Source organism: Cricetulus griseus, chromosome 4 (genome assembly GCF_003668045.3).
Source record: "Cricetulus griseus strain 17A/GY chromosome 4, alternate assembly CriGri-PICRH-1.0, whole genome shotgun sequence".
Classification (NCBI taxonomy): domain Eukaryota; kingdom Metazoa; phylum Chordata; class Mammalia; order Rodentia; family Cricetidae; genus Cricetulus; species Cricetulus griseus.
This window is the reverse complement of record NC_048597.1, coordinates 12,110,263-12,137,696: the sequence shown is the minus strand read 5'-3', so window position 1 is coordinate 12,137,696 and position 27,434 is coordinate 12,110,263. Positions and strand designations below refer to the sequence as shown.

At 41.9% G+C, this 27,434-nt stretch overlaps 1 protein-coding gene across 1 annotated transcript in view; it reads left to right on the top strand.

The window, feature by feature from the left end:
• The first annotated feature begins 2,410 nt into the window (after nucleotides 1-2,410).
• The window catches only part of Jam2 (junctional adhesion molecule 2), a 44,474-nt gene continuing 19,450 nt past the window's right edge, over nucleotides 2,411-27,434 (top strand). Inside the window, 3 exon segments of the mRNA XM_035443516.1 lie at nucleotides 2,411-2,477; nucleotides 21,907-21,947; nucleotides 23,663-23,695. Coding sequence (XP_035299407.1) covers nucleotides 2,411-2,477; nucleotides 21,907-21,947; nucleotides 23,663-23,695 — 141 coding nt within the window.

Below are 27,434 nucleotides of genomic sequence, written 5' to 3'. Positions count from 1 at the left end.
ATAAAACATTTACAATTTAGACTTACTACACTTGAGAGACCAAAGAGTTACATGCCTCTAACACGTAAGCCCTAACCTGTAAGCTGTGCCCTACCAGCCCACTTTCCCTTTCCCCCAGACTAGTCTTAAGTTGACTGATCATGTAAAATTTACTGTTCTGGCAAGATAGTAGTAGGTCATAAGACTGACTGCTCTTTCTGCTTTTGTAAGCAAACTTGCTCATTCTGCTCAGAAAGATGACTAAGACAACTACAAGGCATAGATGTTAAAATTAGTCCCTGCCTTTATATAGACAGAATACATATAATCTTGTGGGTTTTGTCTTTATAAGCCTTGGGGTGATATGACTAGGGGCTTCATCTTGGGAGTGCTCTCAGGTGCAGTCAGTCCTGGCCCCACACTGGGGCCTCTTCTTATTAAAGTGTATTTATGGTATTGTGAATCTCTGAGCCACCCCAGACCCATAACACAACAACAAAAAATTGGTGCTTCCCAGGAAGCAGATTGGGCAGTCTAAGCAACTTCTTGACTTCTGCTTCCTTTAAATGCCAAAGGAATTGGACTTTTGCTGGGAGAAGCAAAGGCACCATCCTGAGCGGCCGCTTGTCTCCCAGAAAGAGATTTCGTACAGTTGTAACAGCTTGTCATACCACCCTATAGGATGAGACTGAAGTCCATACGATGGCAGGTCAGACGCGGACTGCTTAGCTGTGCACATCCTTGACTCTGTATTTCATCTCAATTCAGGACCTCAAAGTCAGATTAGGAGTTCACTGGAACACACCTCCCCCCCTCCCCCTCCCCCCCTGTATGTGTGTCTTCCCTCCCTCCCTCCCTCTCTCTCTCTCTCTCTCTCCTCTCTCTCTCTCTCTCTCTCTCTCTCTCTCTCTCTCCTCTCTCATGTCTACTACTACTTTGACTCTTTTAGTTGGTTTGTTGAGGACGAGTGACCTAACCTACCCAGGAGCACAGGCCATGACCCTTAAGTGAGATGACACCCCTACTGTTTGTGTGCTTGGACTGCACCAGCTCCAACATTTTTTACCTTTGTCTTTTTAACTTTTCTTCTCTTGCCCCCAGGGGTCCTCTGTCCCCTCCCTTCCCTATGGGGACAAAGCTTTCACCACTGTTGCCAAGGCAACAGTGGGGATGCCTCATTCTTCGGAGCTCTGCATATCTAAGTATATCTTAGCCTTTGTCCACCGAACTGGCTCGATTCTTTGTAAGGACCCCGCCGCTGAATCAGCTATCTTCTACACTTTATTCAATATTTGACCTTATTTAAACCTATCTATTAAAAACAAATGTGTTCGCCTGGAAAAGGCCTTTACACAGATGGGTCAATTTTCTTGAATGTCCCCAGTCATCAGTTCTGGAGTGCAAATGTGAAAATCGCCTTGGCAAGTGTGCACTTCCTCCGTAGTGCGAGTTAGTTTTAAAGCAGGCACTACAGCATTCATAATGGATTTCCCTTTTAAAAGAACAGGAGACCAAAAATAAACCTGACAAAAGGGCAGCTGTAGAGTTTTAACATGTGGAAAACTCCACCACAGGCGGCACTTACATAACGGGAAAGAAACAAGATAAATATTTCACACAGTCGGATGAACTTCCAAAACAACGAAAACACCTGGAACACACCTTAACTCTCTAAGGGGCAGCGGGGGTCCCTGGAACCGAGAGGATGAAATCTGGGCCCTGACTTGAAGCACGAGTGAAGGATGGTATTTTTTTTTTACCCCCTTTCTAGGGTCTGAGGCAGAACTCACGGACCCACACTTAGGAGCGCCTTTCCAACCATTTTGTCCGCTAGGTAGAAAACTTTCCAAAAATCATCTCCCACCCTAGGCAAAACACTGAAAACCAAGTTTTCTACGCGCGAGAGAAAAGAGCCGTGGCGAGACAGATCGAGCCACCCCCAATACACACCACACACACACACACACACACACACACACACACACACACACGGTGCCCATCCCACCCGGCTGCGCTCTCCCGCCTCCAGCTCCTCGCCCTGGGGACAGCTGGCAGCCCAGCGCGGGACCAGACACAAAGCGGATCAGCCTGGGGGCGGGGGCCGACCTGCAGGACTCTCCCTCCAGCAGCCGGCTTTCTGCCACCCTCGCTTAGGACCCTGCGGACACCGCGCCCCGCGTCCACGCCCTCTCCCCAAGCCCCTCCACCCTTAAAAAGAAGGAACGTCCCAAGGCCAGAAGACCTGCCACTCGGCAGCCTGAGGAGCCACCCCGGACCAAAGAGACTGACATCGCGACCGGACCCGCCCCTCTGCCTCCACCTCTCCGGGACTTTTGCTGCTCCGCCGCCCCGCCAAGAGCTAGGGGCCGGCCCGCCTGTCACGCTCCAGCGGGGGGACCCTGGGCTACGCAGCCATCTGGTGCCCGCGTAGATGGCGAGGAGCCCCCAAGGCCTCTTGCTGCTGCTGCTGCTGCACTACTTAATGGTCGCCCTGGACTGTAAGTCTCTGGGGTACCTCCACCCCGCCACCCTCCTACCCACTCTCGAGAGCCGCTGTACCAGCCTTCCGGACGCTTGCCCGCAGGCGTGGCGCTCAGGGCTGGGGATCTGCCACCCGGCATCAGGTTTTGCGCTCTGGGAGCCCGAAGGGTAATCCGGATACAGGCAGGCTCTAGGAGGGGAGACTCAAGGCTTGAGTGTCTTGTAAATAGTGTCGGGTTTTGTCAGTTTACGTTGAAGAAAATTAAGTCTCATCTCCTTGCAAAGTTGGGGGAAGTTTTCGAAGACACACGGACGTGATCAGAATGCAAAACTCAAAAGTATTCAAGATGCAAAGAGCTCAAGAAAGATGGCATCCGGGGTTGGCGCAGGGCACTCTTAAGTGCCAGCGGCGGAGGGGTCAGTGGCAGAGTCCCAGCTGTGCTGGGATGGTGCTTGTGAAACACTTTAGAAGCGCGGGGGCTGGGGGGCTGGGGTGAGCGATGTCCGAGGCTGCTGAGCCCCAGTAGGTTTTAGCCTCTCCGCCTGCAGATTGCAGTTAGAGAAGTCTTGTCTGGCCACTCTGGCCAGCTGCCGTGTCCTCAGGGAACATCCAGCCAGCAGGAGGATTGTTAGAAAGGCACAGGAGATGAATGAGCAAGCAGGCAGCTGGCGTAGCCGGGAGATGTCCCAAAGCCAGTTTCTCTGGATGCTGTTAAAGGGGATTTGCACGAGTAGCGGGCTCGTTTGATTTGAAATTTGATTTGTTTGCTTCGCGTTAACTATTTAGGAAATCAGAGAAAATAACGATAGATTTTAAGCGACAAATTGTTGTTGTTCTTATTGTTTTTTTTTTTCCTTTTGGGGGGAGGTGGTTATAATATGTTATTTTTGCCCTTCAAGTTCTAGTCTCATTACTAGTAGTTAAAATATTTTGTCTGATGAATGTCTTAAGGTCCCAACACGAAGGTTTTTTTCTCAGACTCTCTTAGCCCCAGGCCAAAGTATATATCCCTCAGAGCCTGAGCAGGGTGCCTGCTGTCTCGGGGTCAGGACATGTCAAACCAGGAAGCTAAAGATTCACAGGGAAACCTTTATGCATTTTGAAATATCAGTTGGTATCAAACGGAACACACGGGGTTGAGTGGTCATGTGCTCACGATGGAAATCCTCAACGCAGGTGGCATCTGGAGGAAGTGTAACAAAACCGCTGGCAGAGCTGTGTTCCTCCGAGCTCTCAAGTCTCACTTTAACACGAGTGTGAACAGTGGTGTAGAATTGTTCATTACAAAACAGAAAATACTTTTCCTCTGTTATTCCCATTCAGTTACCAAAGTAGAAGCAGTAGGTGCTGTGTGGAATTGTCAAGAACTCAGAAGCCAGCAAAGGCTTACTCTAAGTACAGAAAGATCTCCCGACTTCTGTGTTATCGGAGGGCTCTACTAACCCTGGTATCTCTACAGAATGAGGCGGGAACCTCTTCCATACTGTTCCCCCAGTGCCAGAGAGTCCGGCCTTTCAGGGATGTTTTTCTTACATTTTAACAGACTTGAAATTTTTAAGAATTCAGATTCTAGTTGCCACCATTCTTGTCCTATTATAGTGTCATATGGAACACTCTGCTCAGACTTTCCTCATTCCTATGGAATGTCCTTTGCTGTTTTAGGATTCCACATTCTGCTCAGTAGTTGTGTCCCTTTACCCTCCTCTTGGCCGAGGCAGTATTTCAGACACCTCTTGCTTTTTATGACCTTTACAGATTATTGGGGTACTGTTGAAGTCTTTGGAGAACACATTTCCTATCCAAACTCTAAACAGTTATAATATCTTTCCTATCCAAACCATAAACAGTTATAATATCTTTCCTACCCAAACTGAAAGCTGTTATGATATCTTTCCTATCCAAACCATAAACAGTTACAATATCTTCCCTTCTCCAGTGAGACAGAATGTTTATGATCTTTGTCATTCTTATGCCCATTGCTGAACAAAGTACCTGGCTCATAGAAGATGTAAGCTTGTATCTGTTGATCAGATAGTATCTTAGTCCATTGAGCCTGCTATGACAAAATACCATAAACTGAGTAGCTTATAAACAAATGTTTTTTTTTTCTCTCACACAGCTACAGAAACTGGCAAGTTCACAATTAAGACAGAGTATTTCCAGTGTCTGATGAGGGCCCAGTGTTTGGGTCATATGTGTTCCTCATAACATCCTCGTGTGGTGGAAAGGGCAGCTCTCTGGGGACCTGTTTTATAATCTCATTTGTAAGGGCTCCCTTTATGACCTAATCTCTTTCCAATAGCCCTATGTCCTAATGCCAACATCACGTTGGCAATCAGGTTTCCACAAATGACTTTGGAAGACACCAGTGTTCAGGACATAGAATGGTATGGAGTTGAGATTCAGGAGAAAGACACCATATATAGAGTGATGAAGTATCTACTTCATCTTGAGTGAGCAGTGTGTCACATTTCTGTAAAGTGATAGGCTGTTACTTCTCAAAACAGGAGGAATGAGTGTTCGGTATTGGGAATGGGGCCCTCAGGAGTGTTGGGATCTCTCAGAGAGCACTTCCTGACACTCAACAGTCTGATTGCAGCTGGGTCTTCAGCTGTGGACTGGACCCCTAGGCAGCCACCGGACCCAAGTCTGTAATCTCTCCTAAAGCGATCAGGGCTATGGTAAGAAAGAGAGGTCTGGATATGTCTTAGCATCGAAGACTCCAGGGACCAGTGACAGGAAACGTCTGCCTTTTGTAAACACTGTCAAGAACAACACATTGCAATACACTGGCTGAAGAGAATGATTTGAGAACAGTACAGTTCCAATTACCTGAAAAACATAGACCCCCAAATGGGAGTTTGTTGGTGGACCTGACAACCATGTAAAGACTGTGTCTGACAATGCAAAAGCTCAAACAAAAGCTTCAGCCTTACAGAGAACATTGAGTTTTCTTTGGCCAAGGACTCTCATCCATCCTTCGCCTGTGCATGAGGAATGGAGCTCCTGGGAGGCTGAGGATGTGGACCACCCAAGCTTTCCTAGGCACTGGAGTTTCCCGTAGGGTCTTGTCAGTGGGGAATAGGCAAGAACTACTGTTTGTTTTTGTTGTTGTTGTTGTTGTTTGTTTGTTTTATCAAAGATCACCAGGGTTCTTTTCAGGTTATATCAAATACTTTTATTTGTCTGTATGTCTGTCTCTATGTCTGTCTGTTTCATTACATGGTGTCTAGTAAATTTCTGAGCCCGTTCTCCAGGACTTGCAGAAGAAGGTGAGGGTGAATACAGAGAAGAGAGATGAGGACTGGGCCAGGTGTTGCCTTTGACAAAGCTAGTAAAGGAAGTCTTAAACTGAGCGCTACTGTCTTGGAAGGCCTTGCTGTGTTCAAGTAGAGGACTCAGCAAACTAACCCCAATGATGAGTTGTCTATTGCTGTGGAGACAAATGTCCATAACAATACAACACCAATTCATTATGTTCACATTCTGGAAGTCTGAAGTAGACCACACTGGGATAAAGCCAAGGTATCAACCAGCAATAGTCCTTCTGGGGCTCTCAGTGGAGAACCTGATACCAATTATTTAATTTCTATGTCAGTATACTCATTTGTGGTGGTGATAATCCCCATAATGATGAGGGTGTGGGATTAGGTGTGTTGACAGAGTTAGGAAGCTGGAGCTTCCAAACAGACCTGTTATACACATGTGATCAGTTAAAGTTACCTTTGGAAGAGGACAGACATACTGGGTGGTATATGGAGAATGTACAAGTCAGGGAGACTGTCAAGTTGGCAATTGCTTCTATAGTTATTTATTAATGGTTTGTTAAAATAGATGCATACTTAACTACACAAAGTTATATGCCCACAGAGAACTGTCTTATATTTGAAAAGTAGTTCAGTTTAATGAGGGACTTGACAAATAATACTTTAATCTTCATGATTCTCCTCGCCCCTTCTCCTTCCTTCTTCCTGTATTGGGATTAAACCCAGCACCTGGTACATCCTCACACACACACACAAGAGAGAGAGAATATGAATATCCACACATCTAAATGCGTAAATCTATGTCTTCTGTGCTTTCTGGAAAGACCACCACATTCCAATCTTTGGATGGGCTAGCGAGTGGGTCAAAAGTGTTCTCTGGTCTGAATGGTTCTTACCGTTTACGAGAAGCTAAAGAAAAGAATTCACGGCCCTGTCCCATGAACTACTCAAGAGTACAATCTTAGCTGTTCACTGTCTTGGCTCCAAAAGTCCTGAGCAAGAATCCTTGTCACCTGAGCTGACAGGCAAGTTGGCTCTTCATTGGAATCAATGTCTCCCAGTCTCTCTCTGTGTCTTTCTCTACTTCATTTCTCATTCTTTCATCATTAGCACCCAGCTTTTAATTAGTTGAGCAAGATTTTGTTTTGTTTTAGTTGCTAACATTTCCAGTTTCCAGAGGGACAATTTATCTTTTACAAACTGAACTTCTTGATTTGAAAATTTTCAGTGCTCAGAACTCTGAAACTTTCTGAGTGCCGAGGTAAGCCCAGAAGTAGAAGATTACTCAGTGGGCTTGGCACAATAAAATATTGTATAAATTATCTTTCAGTTATGAGGTGCATATGAAACAGAAACAAATTTCATGTTGAGACTTGGATCCTTTCCCTAGTATATCCCACTCTGTCTGTGAAAATATGCCAGGATACAAAACAGTTCTGGTGCCAAGCCTTTCAGACAAAGGGATACTCAGCCTATAGAGGAGGAAGACATCACTCCTGGTCCCCTTCTGGCTTGGTGTGTCCGGTGTGCTTGCTCTCAAGTTTGCTGAAGTGTCTGTTCTGTTCTCAGAACTTTTTCACATCATGAAGACCTGCTAAATATTTTGCTACAGATGAAACCAAACATAAAAGGAAGACTTCGAGCATTCACTTATATAGTAAATGTGTCAAATAACATATACACATGGTAAAGTCATGTAGCCTGGAAAGGGTAGAAGAGGAAGGTAGGCCTCCTTTGCAGCCTTTGACTCCTGTTGTGTGGCCTACAAGTAATTGTTATTAAGTTCTTAACTGTGTGTAGTTCCAGGAAATAGGAAACAATCATTCCTGTGAAATATGAACATATCTATGTAGTTTCTTTACAAATTAAGGAGGCAAACATGGCACCGCACACTGAGACAGTTAGAGCGTCATCAGATCTAGGCCAGTTTGGATAACATAAGGAGTCCCATGCCAGCAAGGCTGTCTGTGGAGACCATCTCTCCAAACAAACAAAACCAAAGGTTGCTGTTTTGCATCATCCAGCAAGTAAAACTATACTGTGTAGTCTGATAGAATGCAGGTAGTGCTCTTTCCTCCCTCCTGAAAGTTATTTTTGCTAGTAAAGAACACCTATGCAAAGTCAGGTCTCACACTTGGGACTCAGGAGAACATCGTAGAGAAGCCTTGAGAATTTGTATGCCAAAATGCAGCAATCTCCTAACAAAACAAGAAGCAATCTCCTAACAAAAACAAATAGTGGAACAGAGTAATTAACAAAATTGAGGGAAATAGACTTCCAAACCAGTGACCAAAGCTAAGAAGGGAAAAATGCCAACCTAGATCTAATTAGAAAGTCCAGAGAAGAGGGTGTGTGCCAGACCCAGAGAGAACATCAGCTCCAGCTAAGATTCACAGACAAGGGCAAACGGCTGCTATTTAAAGAGACCAGAGAAGAAGTAATGACCACAAATAAAAGGAAATGTGGTGAGCTGCTGGGAAAGTGCTAATTTTGAAAGGGAGAGTGGTGTTTATGCTTTCAAAACTGCTCTAGAGGTATTTAAAAATAGGGATGGGTTCTGAGTAGCAGTAGACTTAACGGAATGAGCTATGACTCAAATGTCTATTTTTCTCAGTAAACCTAAACCTGCCGCCCTTCATACCACAAAAAATAATAATGTATTGGATAAATATATTGCAGCTGTGAGATCATTGCAGTTGGGCCCATATAATGGCTTGGTTCCAGAACAAGTGAGACGTGGTGTGTGTGTGTGTGTGTGTGTGTGTGTGTGTGTGTGTGTGTGTGTTACGTGTATATTTTAACATTTCTGTATCCATCTGCATTGTCTTGTATAATCTACTTCTGGGGTTGGCTGGTTTCAAAGTCAAGAAACTGACCAGAGCAAGTGCTGTGTTTAAGGCCCTGTCAACCTTCCTCTGCCCCTCCCCCATGCTTATATCGATTGCTAATCCCAGTGCCACAGTGTTAAGAGAGGCGGGCCTTTGGGACATAATTAGGTTGTGAGGATCTAACTCCCACAGATCTAACTTTGGGAGTTAGATTAGTGTCCTCATATAAAAGGCCTGAGAAGAACAGGAGAGGAAGGGGAGGAGAGAAAGAACAAAAAGAGATAGAAAGAAATTGAAGGGAGAAGAGAGAGAGTTCTAGAAAAACTCGTTTACTTTTCCCTTTTTTCTGTTGGATGACAACTCAGGAGCTTCTAAGCTCATCTATAAGGAGCTGGCCCTCCCAGCCAACTCTGCCTGTCCTTCTGTCTTGGACTTCCCAGAAAGAGCAATAAAATTTTTTTTATGTATAAACTACTCAGCCTAAGGTTATTTATCACAACAACAGGAGCAAAATAACATTGATCCTGTTGGAAATATATGAAATATCTTAGCTTCACCAGGGTGATCTATATTTAAAAACAAAAACAAAAACAAAAAAAACAAGCACGCAAACAAAAAAAAACATGAATTATCTTTAAGTAGCTCTTTTAAAAATGTATTCAGTCTATATCAGACTAGCAAGAAATTGAAACACCTTAAAAATACCCAGAATAATGTCATCAGTAAAAACTTAAAGATCCCAACTTTAGAATAAAGACCATTAGTGCTCACTGCAGATCAACTTTTGGCTGTTGATGGTGATGTCATCAGACTTTTCACTGGGGCTTTCCAAAGGGACTTCCATATCTTATCTTCAAAAAGTAAAAAAAAAAAAAAAAAAATATCCATCAGACTGTGCATGTGGTATGCACAGACTGATAGCGAACAAAGTTGAGTATTAGGAAGCTGATTTATTCCTAAAACTAAAAAAAAAATTCTAAAAATGTCCCCTTGATTGACTAAAGGGAGACAGTTTGACAAAGCCTGTGGTTGTCCTGATCAATAAAAGGCAATACTTATAGCCGTCTCCAGAGCCAGAATATTCCCAATATTTAACATAAACTCCAGCACATTTCAAACTTATTTATAATTCCTGAAATAATTCATTTAAAATTCAAACTCATTCATACTGAAAGCCTTAATGTTGAATTCCATATGGACACTGTCTTCTCTCTCTCTCTTTCTCTCTCTCTCTCTCTCTCTCTCTCTCTCTCTCTCTCTCTCTGTGTGTGTGTGTGTGTGTGTGTGTGTGTGTGTATTCCTATGAGTGCACATATGTGTAATGTCCATGCAGAAGCCAGAGGTCGACTCAAGCATCAGTGCTCACCAGAGCTGCCACCCTGAGTGTTGAGAGAGTTTCTTTCCATTGCCCTGGAGCTCACCTGGTAGGAAAGTCTGGCTACTAACCAGAGGCCCCTGGCTTCCCGTCCCCACATCCTCAGTCTTAACATTACAAGCATACCACCATACCTGGCTTTTCATACATGCCTGAGGACTGACTCAAATCCTCATGCTTGCACTGCAAGCATTTAACTGAGACACACACCCCCAGCTCCATGTGAGCTCTTTACATGATGTGACTGGTCACACTTCTTTAACCTTGAAGACACACAAGCTCCTAGGAATGCTCGTAAGAAGACAGTGGGTGTGGGTGTGGGGATGGGGGTGTATGGAAGTAGTAGAGACATTTAGCTGCCAAATGAAAAGCAGCCTAGAGCCTGTGTCAGCAGCATGTACACACTGGAGTCATTTATTCCACACTGGGGACCACTTTCTTCCAATACACTGTGAGTTCGTGAACAAGAGATGTCAACAGAGGAGGGAGTTTCACTCCACTGCCTCCTCCATTACCTCTCACTTTTAGTGTGGAAAAAAAAAGATTACACCAACATTTTCATAGACCGTGCATTCAGAGTTTTAGTGGTTTGAATAAAGTCTTATTTCTCTTGCTTTTACTATATCTTCTTTGTTTTGTTTGTTTGTTTGTTTGGTGTTTTGAGACAGGGACACACATGTAGCCCTGGCTGTCCTGGAACTCACTCTATTGACCAGGCTGGTCTTAAATTCACAGAGATCCTCCTGCCTCTGACTCCCAGGTGCTGGGATTAAAGGTGTGCACCAGCAACGCCTGGCCACTTTTACCATTTCTATTTCAAGTACTTCTTTTTAGTTGCGAGATACTTCTAATCTTCAAAGTAACAGCAAGAACACTTGCTAGCAGACTTTTTATTCTGTGGACCTGAATGAATGAGGAAACGAAACATTTCTAACTATTAGAAACAAACAACAATTTTGGAAGTGAGTAGAGAAACATTGACTTTATAGAACAAAGTGATTTCACCGATGCTGACTTCTAGCTTGTCTCTGCAGAGGGCTGTGAGCACGCTTACTAGGAGGAATACTGGTCCTATCATCTTTGACATGGCTGTCTTAGAGTCAGGGGTGATAGGCACAATCCCCTTCCCTTTTTTAAGTTCATTAACTTCATGACTTATATTTGTAATATATGCACACTCATTTATACCTTATTAAATTAATAACGTAAATGGCTTCTGGAATGTCTCCACTGGATATCCAAAGGACCTCTTTATACCTTCATCATAAATGTGGAATTTGTTCAAAAAGAAGCAACAACAACAACAACAACAAAACCATAATACCTATAAAATAGATTAGCTCTGCTCCTAGTAATTCCATATATGGCCTTAGAAAAGTTTCTTTATTTCATTTGGGTTTTGTTTTCCTTATTTGTACAATAAGGGAGTTTGATTTAATGGTGATTAATGGCTTCTAACACTTAATTTAGCATTTCTGAATGGGGAAATGAACCATAACTCATCTGTGGCAAGTTTATTTCATGTATAGTTGTGAACACATTTTATTTTTAAATCCTAAACTGTCCCCTTCAGAATTCTTATGGATTAGAAAGGAGCCTTTTGGAAGGAAGCAAGAAGCAGGGAGGGGATCTCTAAGATTTGTCTGGGTTTTGTGGAGTTGGTGCGTGGTATGCTGTAAAGTCTGTTAGCTACAATGGGCAGCAGGAAGTTTCTGAATGCTTGAAGAATGGAGAAATGTGTCATAAGTGGTATTTAGGGTAAATAATCATTTTCATTTTGGAGAGGAAAAAAACCATACTGGAACTAAATAAAGTATTTAGGTAATTGGATCAACTATCCAAATAGGTTTAGTACAAGTTAAAATTGACCAGTGACAACTATCCAAATAGGTTTAGTACAAGTTAAAATTGGCCAGGTATTGTGTTGCATGACTGAAGGCCCAGCTGCTAGAAAGATGACAAATTGGAGGCCAGCCCAGGGCTACATAGTGAGATCCTCATATTAATATCAATAATAATAATAATAATAATAAATTCCAAAAACTATTGAAAACAGAAATCAAGGTTTAGTGATTGGTTAGATACAGTAGGGGTCACACTGATAAAATGAAACCAGTGGTTCTTGGGCTGTGAATGTGTAGAACCAAAGAACAACATGGTGTGCATCCAATGGACTAGGAATGAGCTTTTCTTTTTCTTTCTTTCTTTTTTTAATTTTAGGAACTGGTGAGTCATTGGAAATGAGACAGGATAAAAAGAGAGAAAATTAAGAAGGCATGGGGAAGGAAAGGAGCCCCTCGCCCCAGGGTGTGGTTTGAAGTTTTGGAAGCTGAGAGTCAGGAATCCAGCAGAACATTTGCTGGGACTACAGTCACAGGCTTTCTTTTATACGGAGATATTTCCCGTGCAATGTCAAAGCAGCAGTGAACGCTTAAGGCCTAAGCTTATACGACCCCTTCTCCCTTCCCAGATGTAAACCTGAGATTCCAGGGTTCTCACAAGTAACATCTAGAGTAAAGGACACGTCAGTGCTCTTGTGCAATTCTTAGGACTCATGGCTTTACCTTATCAGGCTGCAATCCTATCCAACATCTGCCAGGAGCCACCCTATAACCTCACTTATGGAAAAGGAGGAGTGGGTATCTTAGCAACCCTCAAGGTTGAGAAACACCAAAATAGTATGTATCGCTGTGGCTAAGACACTTGAAGCGTCGTTCTTTTTTGAGAAGACCATGCTTATATGGGTGTGTCTAATTTGTCATCAAGCACCTCTCTTACTAGAAATGTTGAACTTAAATCTATGTTAAAATCTCATAAAATCCAACTCTACTTCATATTGGCTTGCTCTGACATTCTTCTCTACAGCGAAGCCCAGGATCCTAACTGTACCTGAGATCTCTAAACTTAATTCCTCAAGCCGCTGCAAATGGCAACGTGGAGCAATGTGTCTTTGGGTCCCCAGCCTCACTGCCCGTGACACAAGAGGACCAAGTGGTTATCTGTACACACCCTCCGGGTTAAGGTGATAAATGGAAACAGAAATGTGAACACACTCTGGTGGTGGGACATGGGATGATTAGCAGGGGCAAAAAAACCCGGAAACTCTAGGGAATGTGTTAGGCAAGCAGGAAAAAGTGCAGAGAAGTAAGAGGCTAGCAGAACCAGGTGTCCTCCTCACCTGGGAGGAATTCTGTGAAGTCATTTGTCCTCAGGCCAGGAAGAGTGAAGGAAAAGGTCTGGCCAAATGAAGTCATGGGCAACCGGAGAGCTAAACACAAAGAGGAAACAAAATTACCATCTGTCCCGCTGTTCAGAGCACTCTACAAGGGATCTTCATCTTCCGTTCTCATGTCAACATGCCTATTGACACATGGACTATCTGCATCACTGCTTCACAAATGAGTAAACTTAGACTCTCCTTTGACCCAGATATGAACACTGTTCTAGAAAGCTAAGGAAAGGGAGGAAGCTGAGGAGATTTCAGGGGAAGTCAAAGTGTTGGTCTTTGTTGTCCCTTTCTCAATGTGAAAGTGGTGGGCTAGAGAGAGGAGTCTTTGTCTTTCTGCACATAGATTTAGAGTGAGCATGAGTATCTGCTGGGTCTCTGTAAGCGTGACTCTTGTTTTCAGTCCTGGTACTGTGCATAGGAGTGTGGTTAACAGCTTAAATATCTTATCGGTCCTTAAAATACTGTTAAACACTAAGTGTATTTGGACTGTAGCTATCTCTTAACATGCATAAATGCCTTCCACGCTCTCAGCTCAGACCAATCTCAAAACAATGTTAAAGTCAAGCAGAAGCCATAAACCTTCAATAGATATCTTATTACAGAAAATAAGTGGCATATCCAGATATAAGCATACCCAATATTTTGAGAGATTTATTATTCAGTTATTCCATCTAACAGGGGCACAGATTAATTTTAAAAGGAAGTAGAAAAGACACCATTATGTTCTTTTCTAAAGATAAAAATAAGTGTTAAAGAAAACGTTAATTTTTCTTAAACAAAGACATGTTTTGTGTGGCATAGGTTTCCTAGATTTTCCTGTGAGTGTGTGTGTGTGTGTGTGTGTGTGTGTGTGTGTGTGTGTGTGTGTACACGACTTTCATTCATCACTTCTCTCCTTGCGCTGTATGGGTTCTTAGTATCAAACTCAGGTGCAGCAAGTGCCCTTACCCAAGAGCCTGCACAAATTTTTACAGTGGCCATATGCTATTTGATGGAAGGACACGAGCTGTATTTTGAAACAAAGGATAACTCTTTTCACTAAGTCCCTCGGTCGTATTTCACAATGCTTTTTGTCTTTGACCACTTCCCAACTTCAGTTTCTATGGCAACAGGACAACTCAGAAAGCATTTGGAACTATTTTAAAGTGTTGTGTCCAAGATTTATAACTTGGATCCAGACAATTGTAGTTTAATTAATAGGAGTCTCTGTTACCATCTTTTAAAGTAGAGAAACTCAGGCTATAGTTTCAGAATATGATTGCATTTTCCAGGATGTCCTTAAAGATTTGTGAGTACAAATTTTAAAATGTGATAGTGCGTACTTGAAAAATTCAGTATGGAAAGATACAGTAATTGTCCTAGTTAAATAGATGAAAATTATTTAGCATTGTCTTAGCTAAAAGTGTGATCCCTTATAACACATGGTTAGTAGGAAAATTACATTGGTTTTAGATTTAGAGCAGTGAGTAATTAAAAGTCTATAGAGGTCAGATAAAATAGTGACACCAAAGGGCTCAAACTGTACAAAAAGTGACCATGAATAAATCATGTGTCCTCTATAACACATCTCCAGGAGCTGTAGAAGCAAGTAGGCTCCATGGAGCATAGTGACGAGGATAGGTTTTAATTTTTAAAATTAACTTTAAAGTCAAGTTATATTACTATATAAGTGAGAAAATGTTCACAAAAACCAAACTTTCAGGACTTTTGGGTGAAGGTGTATTCAATAATTAAGTTAGGAACTATCAACAAGAGAGATACCAACATGGACAGGGAAATTTCCATCCAGTCTCATTCCTAGACAAAGAGCTACAGGTGGGCAGTGACTGTGGAAGAGCAAGGATTATTCTCCTACAAGGACAAGCTCCCATATAGATTGTCCCATCCAAAGGGGTCACCCTTGCACATGGGTACATAAGGCAACCTCAAATAGACTCAGTAGGTTGTGTGTGTGTGTGTGTGTGTGTGTGTGTGTGTGTGTGTGTGTGTGCACGGATATTTGTATACATATGTGTGCATATACATATGTATATACATCTAAGGGTAATAGCTGAAGAGAGGATCCTGAATTTGGGGGAGGCATAGGAGCAGTTGAACAGGGAAGGAAGACAGGAGGGGTGTGGATTCATGCTCATGTATGAGGTTCTGAAATTAGAATGAATTTAGGGGCTGGAGATACGACTCCACAATTAAGTGCACTGGCTGCCCTTGCAGAGCATGGCAGTTCAGTTCCTAGCACTCACATGGGGCTTACAACCAACTGTAACTCCAGTTCCAGGGGACCTGGTGTTCCTTGAACACTAGGCATAACTGCAATGCACTTATATACATGTAGGCCAAACACTCGTATCCATAAAATGAAAATAAATAAGTCATTAAAATAGTCAACAATCTTTAAAAACTAATTTTTTTTAAAAAAGAGGGTGTTGTGCTTTTTAGGAGAACTGTTTGATCCATGATAAATGGATGCTGAGTACTTTCTGGGGGTGCAGGGTTGTTAATTAACATTTAGTGGATACATATATCAAAACAAAGAATTCTCCTCAGATGCCCTTCATTCTTCACAATTTTCTGAAATCCTTCTGCATGCTCTTATAAGTGGAAAAGTGTGTAATTATCTAAGCCTATAATTCACACAATTAAACCTATAAGCAAATTTTTGTATAGCCTTATCTAGACAAATATACAAATTTCTACTCTAATATACACAGCAATGAGGCTCTTCATTTTTTCTATTTTATTTGGAAGGGGTTTTATCCTCTTAATTACATCTAGGTATAACTTTCTAAGTGTCTTCCAGTGTACTCATGAATGACCATTTATGTACATATTAAAATATGTACTATTTGGTTTCTTTCTATTTCTACTTAACACTAAGAAACTTCACATTTAGGTTTGTGAATATATTAACACGTTTTGTTTGGAAGAAGGCTTTCAGCATTTTCCAGAGGTTCTGGGCTGAGGAGATAGCTCAGTTACTAAAGTGCTTACATGCATGAGGACTTGAATTTGATTCCCAGTGGCCACATAAAAAGTTAGATTTGGTGATACACATTGTAATCCTAGGCCTGGTAAAGCAGAGACAGGAAGATCTTTGGGACTCACTAGTTGATCATTCTAGCTGATTTGGTGAGCTCCAGGTTCCAGGGAGAGGCACCCTTCTTGAAAAACAAGGACAATAGCTTTTGAGGAACAACATCTGAGGTTAACCTCTGGCCTCTACAGTCATGTGCACACATGTGCACATACCAGTACTCCCCTCCCTTAACACACAGACGTTCTGCTAGAGTTAAGAACCAATGAATTAAAATAAATCTATGCATATTATATGCATTTCACCACAGCATCATAGTTTCGGGTCTGTGGTAATAGAAGACAGAAAGTTTATTATATACCGTGTCTTGAACTCTTCCTTTCCCAAGCTTTGTTCAGCGGATGTGGGAAACAAACCGAGTGAGAAAGATGATCTGAAATAATGCCCATGGAACATGCTGTGCAGTCTCTGAATGAAGAGTGTTAACATGGGGCAGTATACAGACTTTCACCAGCAAAGCTTTCCACGGTGTGACTTAGCATCAGAGAGGGCCACTCCCGCCAGTGTGTTGAGATGAGAAAAGCAGAACGAAAGGCCAAAGCTAGTGCAGTGGTCTCGGCAGGCACTTTTTTTGCGCCCAGACCTTAGTGGCAAAAGTGGGAGCCGTGGGGAGCATTCAGTTTAGATGTGTCATGAAAGTGGAGTGTTGGAGCTCACGGACAGATGACATTTGTGTTCAGTAAGTGGAATAATTAAGGAACACTGCCCAAATTTGGGTCAGAGCAACTGCAGCAGTAGGATTGTCACTGTCTGGGGTGGGAAAGGTAGAGTAGGCTTAGAAAGATAATTTTTAGATAAAGGGTTTGGAGTGGCTCTCAAATCTTCAAGCCGTGAGGCTGAATTGACATTTGTATCTAAGCCCAGAGTTCAGCAAAGATGTCTAGACCAGAGATAAATATTTATGAGTTGTTGGCATTTATTGGTGCTTAGTGTCAGGGATCTGGCCCACATAATCCGGAAAAGAAATATGGATCAGAGGAAAGGAAGACCAGGAAAGTGTAAGTGCAGAGTGTGTTACGTGTAACAAACTGGCTCGATAATGGTGCTACGGAAGCTATCTTTGTCACAAATTCTGTTTCACAGATGCTGAAACAGTCCCAGGAGCCAGTAACTGTTCAAAACATGTCATAACAAGAATGAACAAAGAGGCAGAATTTAAACACACACGCCAACACGCTGAGTAGCCACTGAAATGAAGTTGTCCTAACTCTTAAAGGAGAAGGAAAAAACGTAAGCCTAACAATCCGTTGTTTTGATAGTCCATCCTAGTATGTGATACTGTTGAGTCACTTTGGAACACTAAATTTGCATGGCCGCATTGTATAAAAAGCATCAATGACTGGGCCGTGGTGGTGCACACCTTTAATCCCAGCACTCGGGAAGCAGAGGCAGGTGGATCTCTGTGAGTTCGAGGCCACCTGGTCTCTAGAGCGAGTGCCAGGACAGGTTTCAAAGCTACACAGAGAAACCCTGTCTCAAGAAAAAAAAAAAAGCATCAAGCAATGAGGAGAAGGAAGAAGCAAGAAGTGTTTATAAAGACTATATTGTGTTCCAGGAGCTAGGCTAAGAAATTATGCACTTTAATTGAGTCTGTAAAACTAGTGGTAAAACTAGGGAAGGCAGGACATCATGAACTTCATTTCACATGAAAGGGAACCAACACTGTATCTTACCCAAAGTGACATGGATCACATTTGATCTCGTTCCTTCTTAGTTGGTTCTGACTTTCTAAAGACCAAAGACGGTTCCAGTAAGCCAGTAACATATCTCTACCCCCAATTCAAGGGCTGAAGCAGCAGGATTCAGAGTTTGGGGTCAGCTCAGGAAACAGAAAGATTTTACTTTGGTCTGGCAAGATGGCTCAGGAAGTAGAAATCACACCAACTCTAATTTGTTCTTCCATTATGTGCAGGGGTGTGGAATCATTCTCTTTCGAGATGTATTCTCACTATTTTACTCAGGCTGGTCTCAAACTTCTGGGATAAAGCAAACCTTACACACACAGACACACACACACACACACACACACACACACACACACACACACACACACAAGTACACATACATGAGCCAGGGTTCTATGTAGCCCAGGATGGCCTTGAAGTGGCTATGCAGCTGAGAATGACCTAACATCTAATCCCTCTGCCTTCATTTCCCAAGACAATTAGATTCTTTTCATTTCTCGCCCATTGTGAACAGTACTACAGTGAACCCTGGAGTGTGGATGCTCCTAGACGTGTCTGTTTTACTTCTGTTGAATATGTATCCAGTACTGAAGATCAGCATGAATATATGAATATACAGGGTCATCTTAGGCACCACACTTCTCTTAATTCCATTGACTTAAAAGATTGCTTGCAAATGAAATAAAAAAAAAAAACATTTAATACATGGTCACTGAGACTGAACTTGTTTAAACAGGAAGTTCTTAATTAATCTTAGAACTTTTAAATTCCTGTAAATGTTTAAATATTCTGACACATCTACCTTGCTTCTTTCAGTTCTTCTCCCCAGACTTCACTTTTAAAACTTGGGCCTAATAACTCTTTATGTCAAGACAAAATATTGGATTCCACCTCAGCATTCCACCGACAGATGTTAGGAACAGCTTCTGTTGGCTTCTTCACATGACCAAGTTTTTCTTTACTTTTTTCAGAATAAAGTTAAGTAGGAAAATAAACAGAAAGTTGTTGTGTAGGCCTGATGGTTGAGGTCAATGGTGGTTTCAAAGCTACAAAACATCTTTAATTTTTGTGGATGAATTCCAAAACCACTGGCAGAAGCTCACAAAATGAGGCAGAAATGATTGTTTCCATAATGGCAAGCAGCTCCGCTGCAATCCTTCGTCCTTAATGAAACCCTTATTTCTCTCCATCTCTCACCCCGCTAACTGAGGAATCCGAGTTCTCATCTTTTTCTGTTACTCATCTAAGATAATCTGCCGGGACTAAGAATAAATACTTACACTACAACCATTTTTCAACTTCTATATTAGTTATATTTCACTGAAAACATGATTCAAAATTTAAAATATGATAAGAGTTTTTATTTCAAAAGTAAAGTACAGGCTGTATCATAAATAAAACTATAATAAAATTGAACATAAATTTTCTTATGTTCTAAAATAAAGATATAAGCCATTGTGTATTTTTAATAACTGATAATGATTGCATTAATATGACAAATTGCACAGGATTATCAAGAAGAATGTGACACTGTAGAATTTATTATGAGCCGGGTGTTGGTGGTGCACGCCTTTAATCCCAGCACTCAGGAGGCAGAGGCAGGAGGATCTTTGTGAGTCTTAGGCCAGTCTACAGAGCAAGTTCCAGGAAACATTCCAAAGCTACACAGAGAAACTCTCCCTCGCCCCACAAAAAAAGGAAAAAGAAAAGAAAGAAATGAAAAAGAAAAAGAAAAAAGAGAGGAGAGAAGGCATGAAGGAAGGATGGGGAGGAGAGAGAAAGAGATGGAGACAGAAAGTGAGGCAGAGAGAGAGGACAGAGAGCAAGAAAGAGAGAGAGAGAGAGAGAGAGAGAGAGAGAGAGAGAGAGAGAGAGAGAGAGAGAGAGAAGAGAACACAGATGTCCAGACGTCCTTCTACTCTTGGCCTTTTACATTCTGGCCCTCCCTACTAAGAAGATGATATCTTGCTTGTTGAGAGAGAAACCACATTAAAGTGTAGAAGAAGAAAGCATGCACTTGGCTTTGTAACTGCTGAGGGCTGACGTTCTGCCTTTATCTGTTCTGTTTGACTCCTCCTAAGATGAAGGTGACAGCAAGCAATGGAATTACGTCAATGTCAGATGTCAGAAACACAGCATTCTCACACCATTCTCTGTGATGACCCAGAAGGGGGACAAGCCTGAGTGTCTCCTCAGTGATGACCGGTGTTCTGGAGTGTACCACAGACATACCTCAGCAGGAGAAATGGTACATTTGGCTTTGACAGCCGTAACAAAATTATTCATTGCCCTTTATTCTGCAATTATAATTATCTAATTACTATACATTGATATGTCTTTTAAAGTCCATAAGTCCAAAACCCATATCAAAATTTGGTAGTGATTTTCTCAGTAGAAATGAGCTTAACAATAGAATTACCAGGGGGAGAGGAAAGAATGTATCAAAAAATATGAAAAAAAATAAGTTAAAAAAACAAGAAAACAGTAAAATTATCAAATATATCATCTTTGAGTCAACTATAGTACATCACTTCTGCAGTTCGATCAGCTCTGGTCAGATGCCTAACGCCTGTGTCTTGAGCTTGAGTCCAAGACGTAGAACTCTGTTTCTGAGTCACTAATACTGTCTCTGAAAACCTTAACGTCAGTATGAAATATCTTAAAAGCAGATTCAAAAGCTGGTCATTGGTTGTTTTGCTCATGGCACAGAGAAATGATTGACTCGTATTGTATATATATGTAAGAATCATTTAAGCAGGAGCTAGAGAGATGGCTGAGCAGCAAGAGCAGTTGCCGCTCTGGCCGAGGCCAGGGCTCAGCTCCCAGCACTCAGATGGTGGCTCACAGTCATCTGGAAGTCCAGTTCCGAGGAATCCGACATCCTCTTCTGGCCTCCACTGGCACCAGGCGTACACACAATACAGGTACTTACAGGCAAAACACTCATACAAAAACAAACAAACAAAACTCTGAAACGAACAGTCACTTAAGCATCAAATACAAGACAGCCCTTCTACCTCCTAAACTCTCTCTGTCCACACCCATGCTTAGTGTTGTTTTAAACTTTCTGTGTCTGTGTTAGCAATTTAGGGGTCACTAATAACAGCTCAGTGTTCCAATATTTTCAATTCATTTAGAGCAGTCAAGAATATAAATTGCGTTTTATAAAAGCATAAAGATACATTAAAAGAATTTTCTAATATCACTACACTATCAGATTTGTGATCTTTGGATGAGCACAGATCTTTTATTAGCTTTGCTGATGTTTTTAATATTTTTCTGCAGCAGATGACTTATCTGGTAGAGTAAATGGACTCATTAAGCAAGGTCCATAGCGGCCAACCTTGGCCTGGGTATCACCCAAGGCTCTGGACATGGGGTAGGGTGGCCCTGTCAATAAGCACATTTTTGTAAAGTTTTCAAGAATATACATTTTTTCCTTTTTGTGTTCATAGTCCAAGGGCCTTGTATATGCTAAGCAGGCATTCTCTCACTAACCTACATCCCTAGTTTAAGGACACTTTCTTATACTGTCTTTCACAGAGCACACAGTTAGGGGTTTCTTGCTAATGAGTTTATTTGATTTAGCTCTTCACTTTGACTCCCATATGGTTTGGATAAAGGAAGTGGTCTCCAAGGACTGTGGTTTGATAATTCCACCTTTAAAACAGTGAGGATCTTACAGGACCAATGACTTTATGTTCACAATCATGTGCTCAATCAAACCCCAATCCTTAAAACAGAGGGTTTATAGATACTATGCTCTAAGTCTCTGGTGAGATGATGACTCATAAAATCAGAGCCTTTCCATTTCACACACGTGCTACCTATTATATTCTAAGGACGTAAATGCTAACAGGAGGAATCTGAAAGTCAAGGGAAACCTCCCTGCTTATTGTTGCTTCAGGTTTCCTTTGATTAGTGTTCAGGAAACCAAAAGAACAAGAACCATTTATTTTAAAGGGCAGAACATGGAAACAATGGTCTGGCAGCGTCGTCTGACTGTCATGTTTGTGATTGGCAGGCGAAGGTTACTCACATTTAGCTGCCCTCATTTCTTGTAAATCCAAGAAGTATAATTTCCTTTTTCTTTTGGTAAAGGCGGTTCTCTAACTTAAACGTATTCCAAAACAGGCCCTACACCCCAACTGCGAGCTCACACAAGACACACAGATTTTAAAAATGGCTTTTTGAATATCTGCATACATTTGAGTCTCTGGGACCTTTGGATCTGTGGCCTGAAACAGTCATAGGACATCAGGATAGTGTGTGCAACTAGAAGGCCATATCTTTGAAATTCACTCAAATCAAATATTAAAAGACAGTAACACAGTTTTTTTTTTTTTTTTTTTTGGCTAAATGTGGAATGTGAAAGTGGACTTGTCATAATTCAGGTGAAATGGCTGTTTAAGATGTGCATGACTGGATTTGTGGTAGAATCAAAGGGACAATTTAAAATCTGGAAGATGCTGGCCTCAGCACTGTCCCTCATGATGAGCAATAAAAGAACTCATTTCGTATCTGTTAGGATAAAGAACCGAATAGGTTTCCACCATCACCATTGTTAACAGTCATCTATTTTATTATTACCTCCTACATTAGCACAAAGGAAGTCCAGATTGATGGGATGAGTACTGTCTATAAAACACAACCCAAGTCTATTATAGACCAAAATGAAGCTTTTGGGGTGTGTGTGTGTGTGTGTGTGTGTGTGTGTGTGTGTCTGTGTGTCTGTGTGTCTGTGTGTCTGTGTGTCTGTGTGTTCTTTCCTTCTATCATGGGTTCTCAGGGATCAAACTTAGGTCACACATACATACATACATACATACATACATACATACATACATACACACACACACAGGACATGAAGTCCGGAGGGGGCGGGATATGTTTTGGGGACCCAGGGGGGAGTTAGAAGGGAGTGAATGAAGGTGGATGATCATATTTCATTTTTAATGTGTATGCAATTCCTAAGAATAAATAAAACTCATAATTAAAATGAGTTAAAGAGTAAATAAAAGTTTAAAACTTTCAAATACATGCATGTGAAGTTTCTGAAAGAGTGAGCACAACTTGTGAATAGTTATTCCCATAGAACTTTTAGTGATCTTTGAAATTTCAAAAAGTATTTTTCAAAAGAAGTTTCAGTAAGTAGAAACTTGGAATTGACAAAAAGGGGGGAAAATAACATTCCTATTTTGATTTGTGAAACCTCGTTCCCAAACCTTCCAGTGTGAGGTTGTACTAAAGTGTTCCTGGATAAATGGAAACCTTTGAGCCAGCTGAAGAAAATAAACACTCTCGGTAGGTGTGTGGTGTTTGGAGAGTTCAAAGCTCAGACAATGTGAAGGGGCAAAGATTATCTCTTTCTCTTTTGCTCAGATTTCCCCTGAACTGGTCTTTATTGTTTTGTCTGAAAAGTCCACTAAAGTACTTCAAAAATCACAAGACTGGTTGGGCATAATCAAGGTCTGCTGTGGGACACTGGTTCAGATGTTTCAAAGTGTCCTTTGAAAGTTTCAAAACCTTTCAAGTTTGGAATCATAATTATTACAGAAGTATCCAAAGATGTTACCATTAAATGTAGTTTGACACAAGAAGACTCTATCTTTTCCTGGGCTCACCTGGGAAAATCTGCTTTCACTCTAGGCTTGACCCATCTTCTCTCTAAAGGCACAGACTCTGTCTTCCAACTCTAGAGAATAAAACTGGGGAAGGACAGAGCGGGTAGAAGCAGCAGCCCTGGAGAAGGAAGAGGTGAGCTGTTTCAGAGGAATATGGGAGGAAAGAAAACCAGCTTGGATATGAAGGAAGTATATGGGAAAGAAGAAAGGAGATTTGAAGAGATTCCCTGGATCTTTCTCATGGTTCTTGAACTACCAGAGCCAAAAGGCTGTTTTGAAGTGACTCTTTGGTCTCTGTCACTGAGCCCAGTGTCTTGTTGCCTTCAACACCCATTTGCATTTGTGATCCTCAGTGACAAGGATCAGCAGAGGTCTACAAGTCTTCACCCACACCAGGTTGCCAGTTTTCATGGTGGAGACAGTTGTAATCTGGAATCAAAACCCAAATTGAGGAACTAGAAACTTCAGTCTTGCAGACATTGGGGGGTTTAATTTGCAATGAGACGTGATCCCAAGCATCCAAGAGACATAAAACAGAAAATAAAAATTTCCCCTTAGTGGCTGTATTCCTTAGGCATGAGAAGGAAACACCCACACATAAATAAGCCAAAGAGAAGTTGCCATCTCTCATGGAAGATTTTTCTCCTTCCTAGAAATATAATAAATTTTCTTTCATCATCATAAAATTTTGATTTCACAAGAACCTTAACATCCTTGAGCTCACAATAATCTGTTCTCCTAAAGTCTATTATTGGTGTATTTCTATATTTGGTTCTTTAAGCTAGCCGGAGTGGAGCAGGGTTGTTCAGCAAGACTGATTTCCACACCACACTTTCAAGGCACATTTATTTGTCCATCTCTACAGTTTTGGATGTCAGAACATGGACAGGGTGCTACCTGCATCTATGGGGTAGAAGCCAAAGATGGTGTAACTGCGTGATCATGTATAGGACAGCCTCCTACAAGAAACTACCTGACCCCCAACGGTCATAGTATCAGTATGGAGAAACCCTGGTCAAGAGCAGTCTGAGAGTCCCATGGTGTCCTTTATCGCGGGTGTGGTCTCTTCACTTCTTCCTTCCTGTTGTGTCAGAGCCAGTCCTTTCCCTTCATCAATACCAACTTCTCTTCTCCCCAGTCCTGCCTTCGGTAGAACAAAGGATCTTTCCATGTGACATCTGTATTAACTGGCAGTCCTTGTTCATAGTTTAACTTGAGGGAAATGGGGCACTGTGCCTGGTATATTATGGTACAGTACAGTATTATACAGAATAGAATAGAATAGAATAGTACAGTATAAGTAACCACCTGGGATTTGGGTTACTGTACTAGTTGTGTTTGCATAGCTGTAAGCAAGATACCCGAGGAAAACCTTAAGGCAGGAACATCTTATTTTGACTTATAGTTTCATGCTTGGTTGGCCTAATGAGCTTGGGAAAAACATCATGGCAGGATGATGATGGGGTGAACGACCTTCTTCACCCTATGGTGGACAGGAAACAGAAAGCCGGAGATGGGAAAGGGCCAAGGTCAAGTTAGCTCCAATACCCCACCCCAGTGTCTTATTTCCTGCAGCTAGGCCACACCTTGTAAAGGTCCCAGAACCTCTCAAAATCAAACTATGAGCTGGGGACCTATCTTGGGGGAACATTTCATATTTCAGCCATAACCATGGATAATTCTTATAAGAGTTAAATGAGTACATACTCAGGAAGCACTGGGGATGTTACCAGACATCTAAGTACTTAGTACATGGTGAGCATTATTATTGTTGATGACTTGCATACCAAGATCCACGTTGACCAACTAACTCACTTCCTCCTGTGCCGCAAGTCTGGGAAGCAGGTGTATTTTAGTAATGGCGGTTTCTTTCAAATGCTTTCCTAAGCTATCGATTTTTCCATGTCTGCCCTGGCCAGTGTTTCTTTTATGGTGATAAGGCAAGATGTGACCTATTTTTCTCTTGCTTGATTTTGGGTACTTAACTACCTTCTTGAGACAAGGAACATTATTAATGAATGTAAGAGCAAAAAGGACCAATACTAAAGCACCATCATGGGTGACAGAATGCCCGGCCTGTATGGCTGTGAAGATAGGTGTATCCTGGGAAAAGTGTGAGATTCTGGCACGAGTGAACTTGTTCATTGTGATTCCAGAATCTAGGAAATTTGTAGACATATAAGAAAGTCTGTAGCCAAGCTGGTGTTGCTTTGGCCCATGAATTTGTGGCATAAGTAGAGAAAGAAGATACAGATGTCTAGTAGAAAGAGGAGGCTTGCAAGTTTTCTCTCAGAAGAGATATCAGAACTAGTGATAAGTGTTGAGGTTTTTTGTTTTTGTTTGTTTGGTTTTTGTTTTTGCAAAAAAAATGGTAATTGAGTCAATGAGAGAATAAAAGACTATATAAAAAGAAGATAGTTGAGTCTTCTCTGAGGATCTCTCTCTGGATGGATGGATAAGTGAGTGGATGGGTGGATGGATGGATGGATGGATGGATGGATGGGTGGTGATACATGCATGCTTGGACATGGATGCATATGCGTCTATAAATGGGTGGATACATGGAGCCATCTTTGTATTCTTGGAAATAAATACCGTAAAACTGGCTATAATAAAACTTTTAAAATAAATAATAAACAGGTGGATGGATAAGTGAGTGGATGGATGGATGGATGGATGGATGGATGGATGGATGGATGGTGATACATGCATGCTTGGACATGGATGCATATGCGTCTATAAATGGGTGGATACATGGATGAATGTATGGATTCATGGCTGAGCAAAGGGGGTTGATGGGTAAATGAGTAGAGTAGGTAGGTGGTGCATGATGAGTTGGTGAGCGGTGGGGTGGGTGGATGGGCAGATTGACAAATACAGGGGTAGGTGGGTGGGCTTATGGATGGATAGGCGAATGGTGGGTGTAAGGATGGCTGAGTGAGTAGGCAGGTTTGTACATGAGTGGGAAGATAGATGGATGCATGGGTGGTGTGTTCTCTGCCTGAGAGTGAATGCTAAGATGATTGTTATCATCAGGGCCTCACATGGGCTGAGAACTTTTCTAAATGGAGTATTTCTGGTTTACTTACAAGAGAGCCAGAGAAGGGAAGCAGTAAGTTCCATTTCCGTCTCTAATTCTTTTTCATTATGTTTAGCCCCCAATGCCAGCCCACCCAGATCTTTCTTGGATCTACTCACCGGATTTGGTATAAGTTGAAGACAAAATTAGGCCCTGGGAAGACAGCCAGAAAAGAGAGTTAGGACCTCCAGGGGAAGTGACTATTATCTCTCTGGGAACAAACACATGGTGCTTCCCCCACCTGCCCAAAGTGTAAACAGGCTGATCTTGGGGTGTTGTGTGGGGTTCTCAAGACCCTTCAAGGTCCTTCCAACAGGAGCCCTGATCACCCTAGGAAGGAAGCAGTTCTAGCCTAGGGCCCCCCAAAGATCCAGATCTAGGCTTCACCCCAGCTCCATGTTGCAATCCTGTGAATTTTAAACTGGGTCTTTTGGAGTACCAGCCCCTCAGATGCCTTCAGGGTCCAGCCAACCCTCTACATCCAGGGAGGGAAAATGTCTAAGGGTAAAAGAAACAAATCACTCACACGACCTCACTGCAACATGTCTCTTATTTGTTCTTTTTTCTTCTGCTTCTATTCTAATTCTGCTACCCTGTCTATAATTTCTTAGCTCTAATTCTCTGTCTCAATTCTAACTCCAATTACAATTTTCTGTCTTCTTCTTCTTCTTCTTCTTCTTCTTCTTCTTCTTCTTCTTCTTCTTCTTCTTCTTCTTCTTCTTCTTATTCCTATTTCTGCTAATTTCTGCCAGCCTCTCCCCAACCCTCTACATCCAGGGAGGGAAAATGTCTA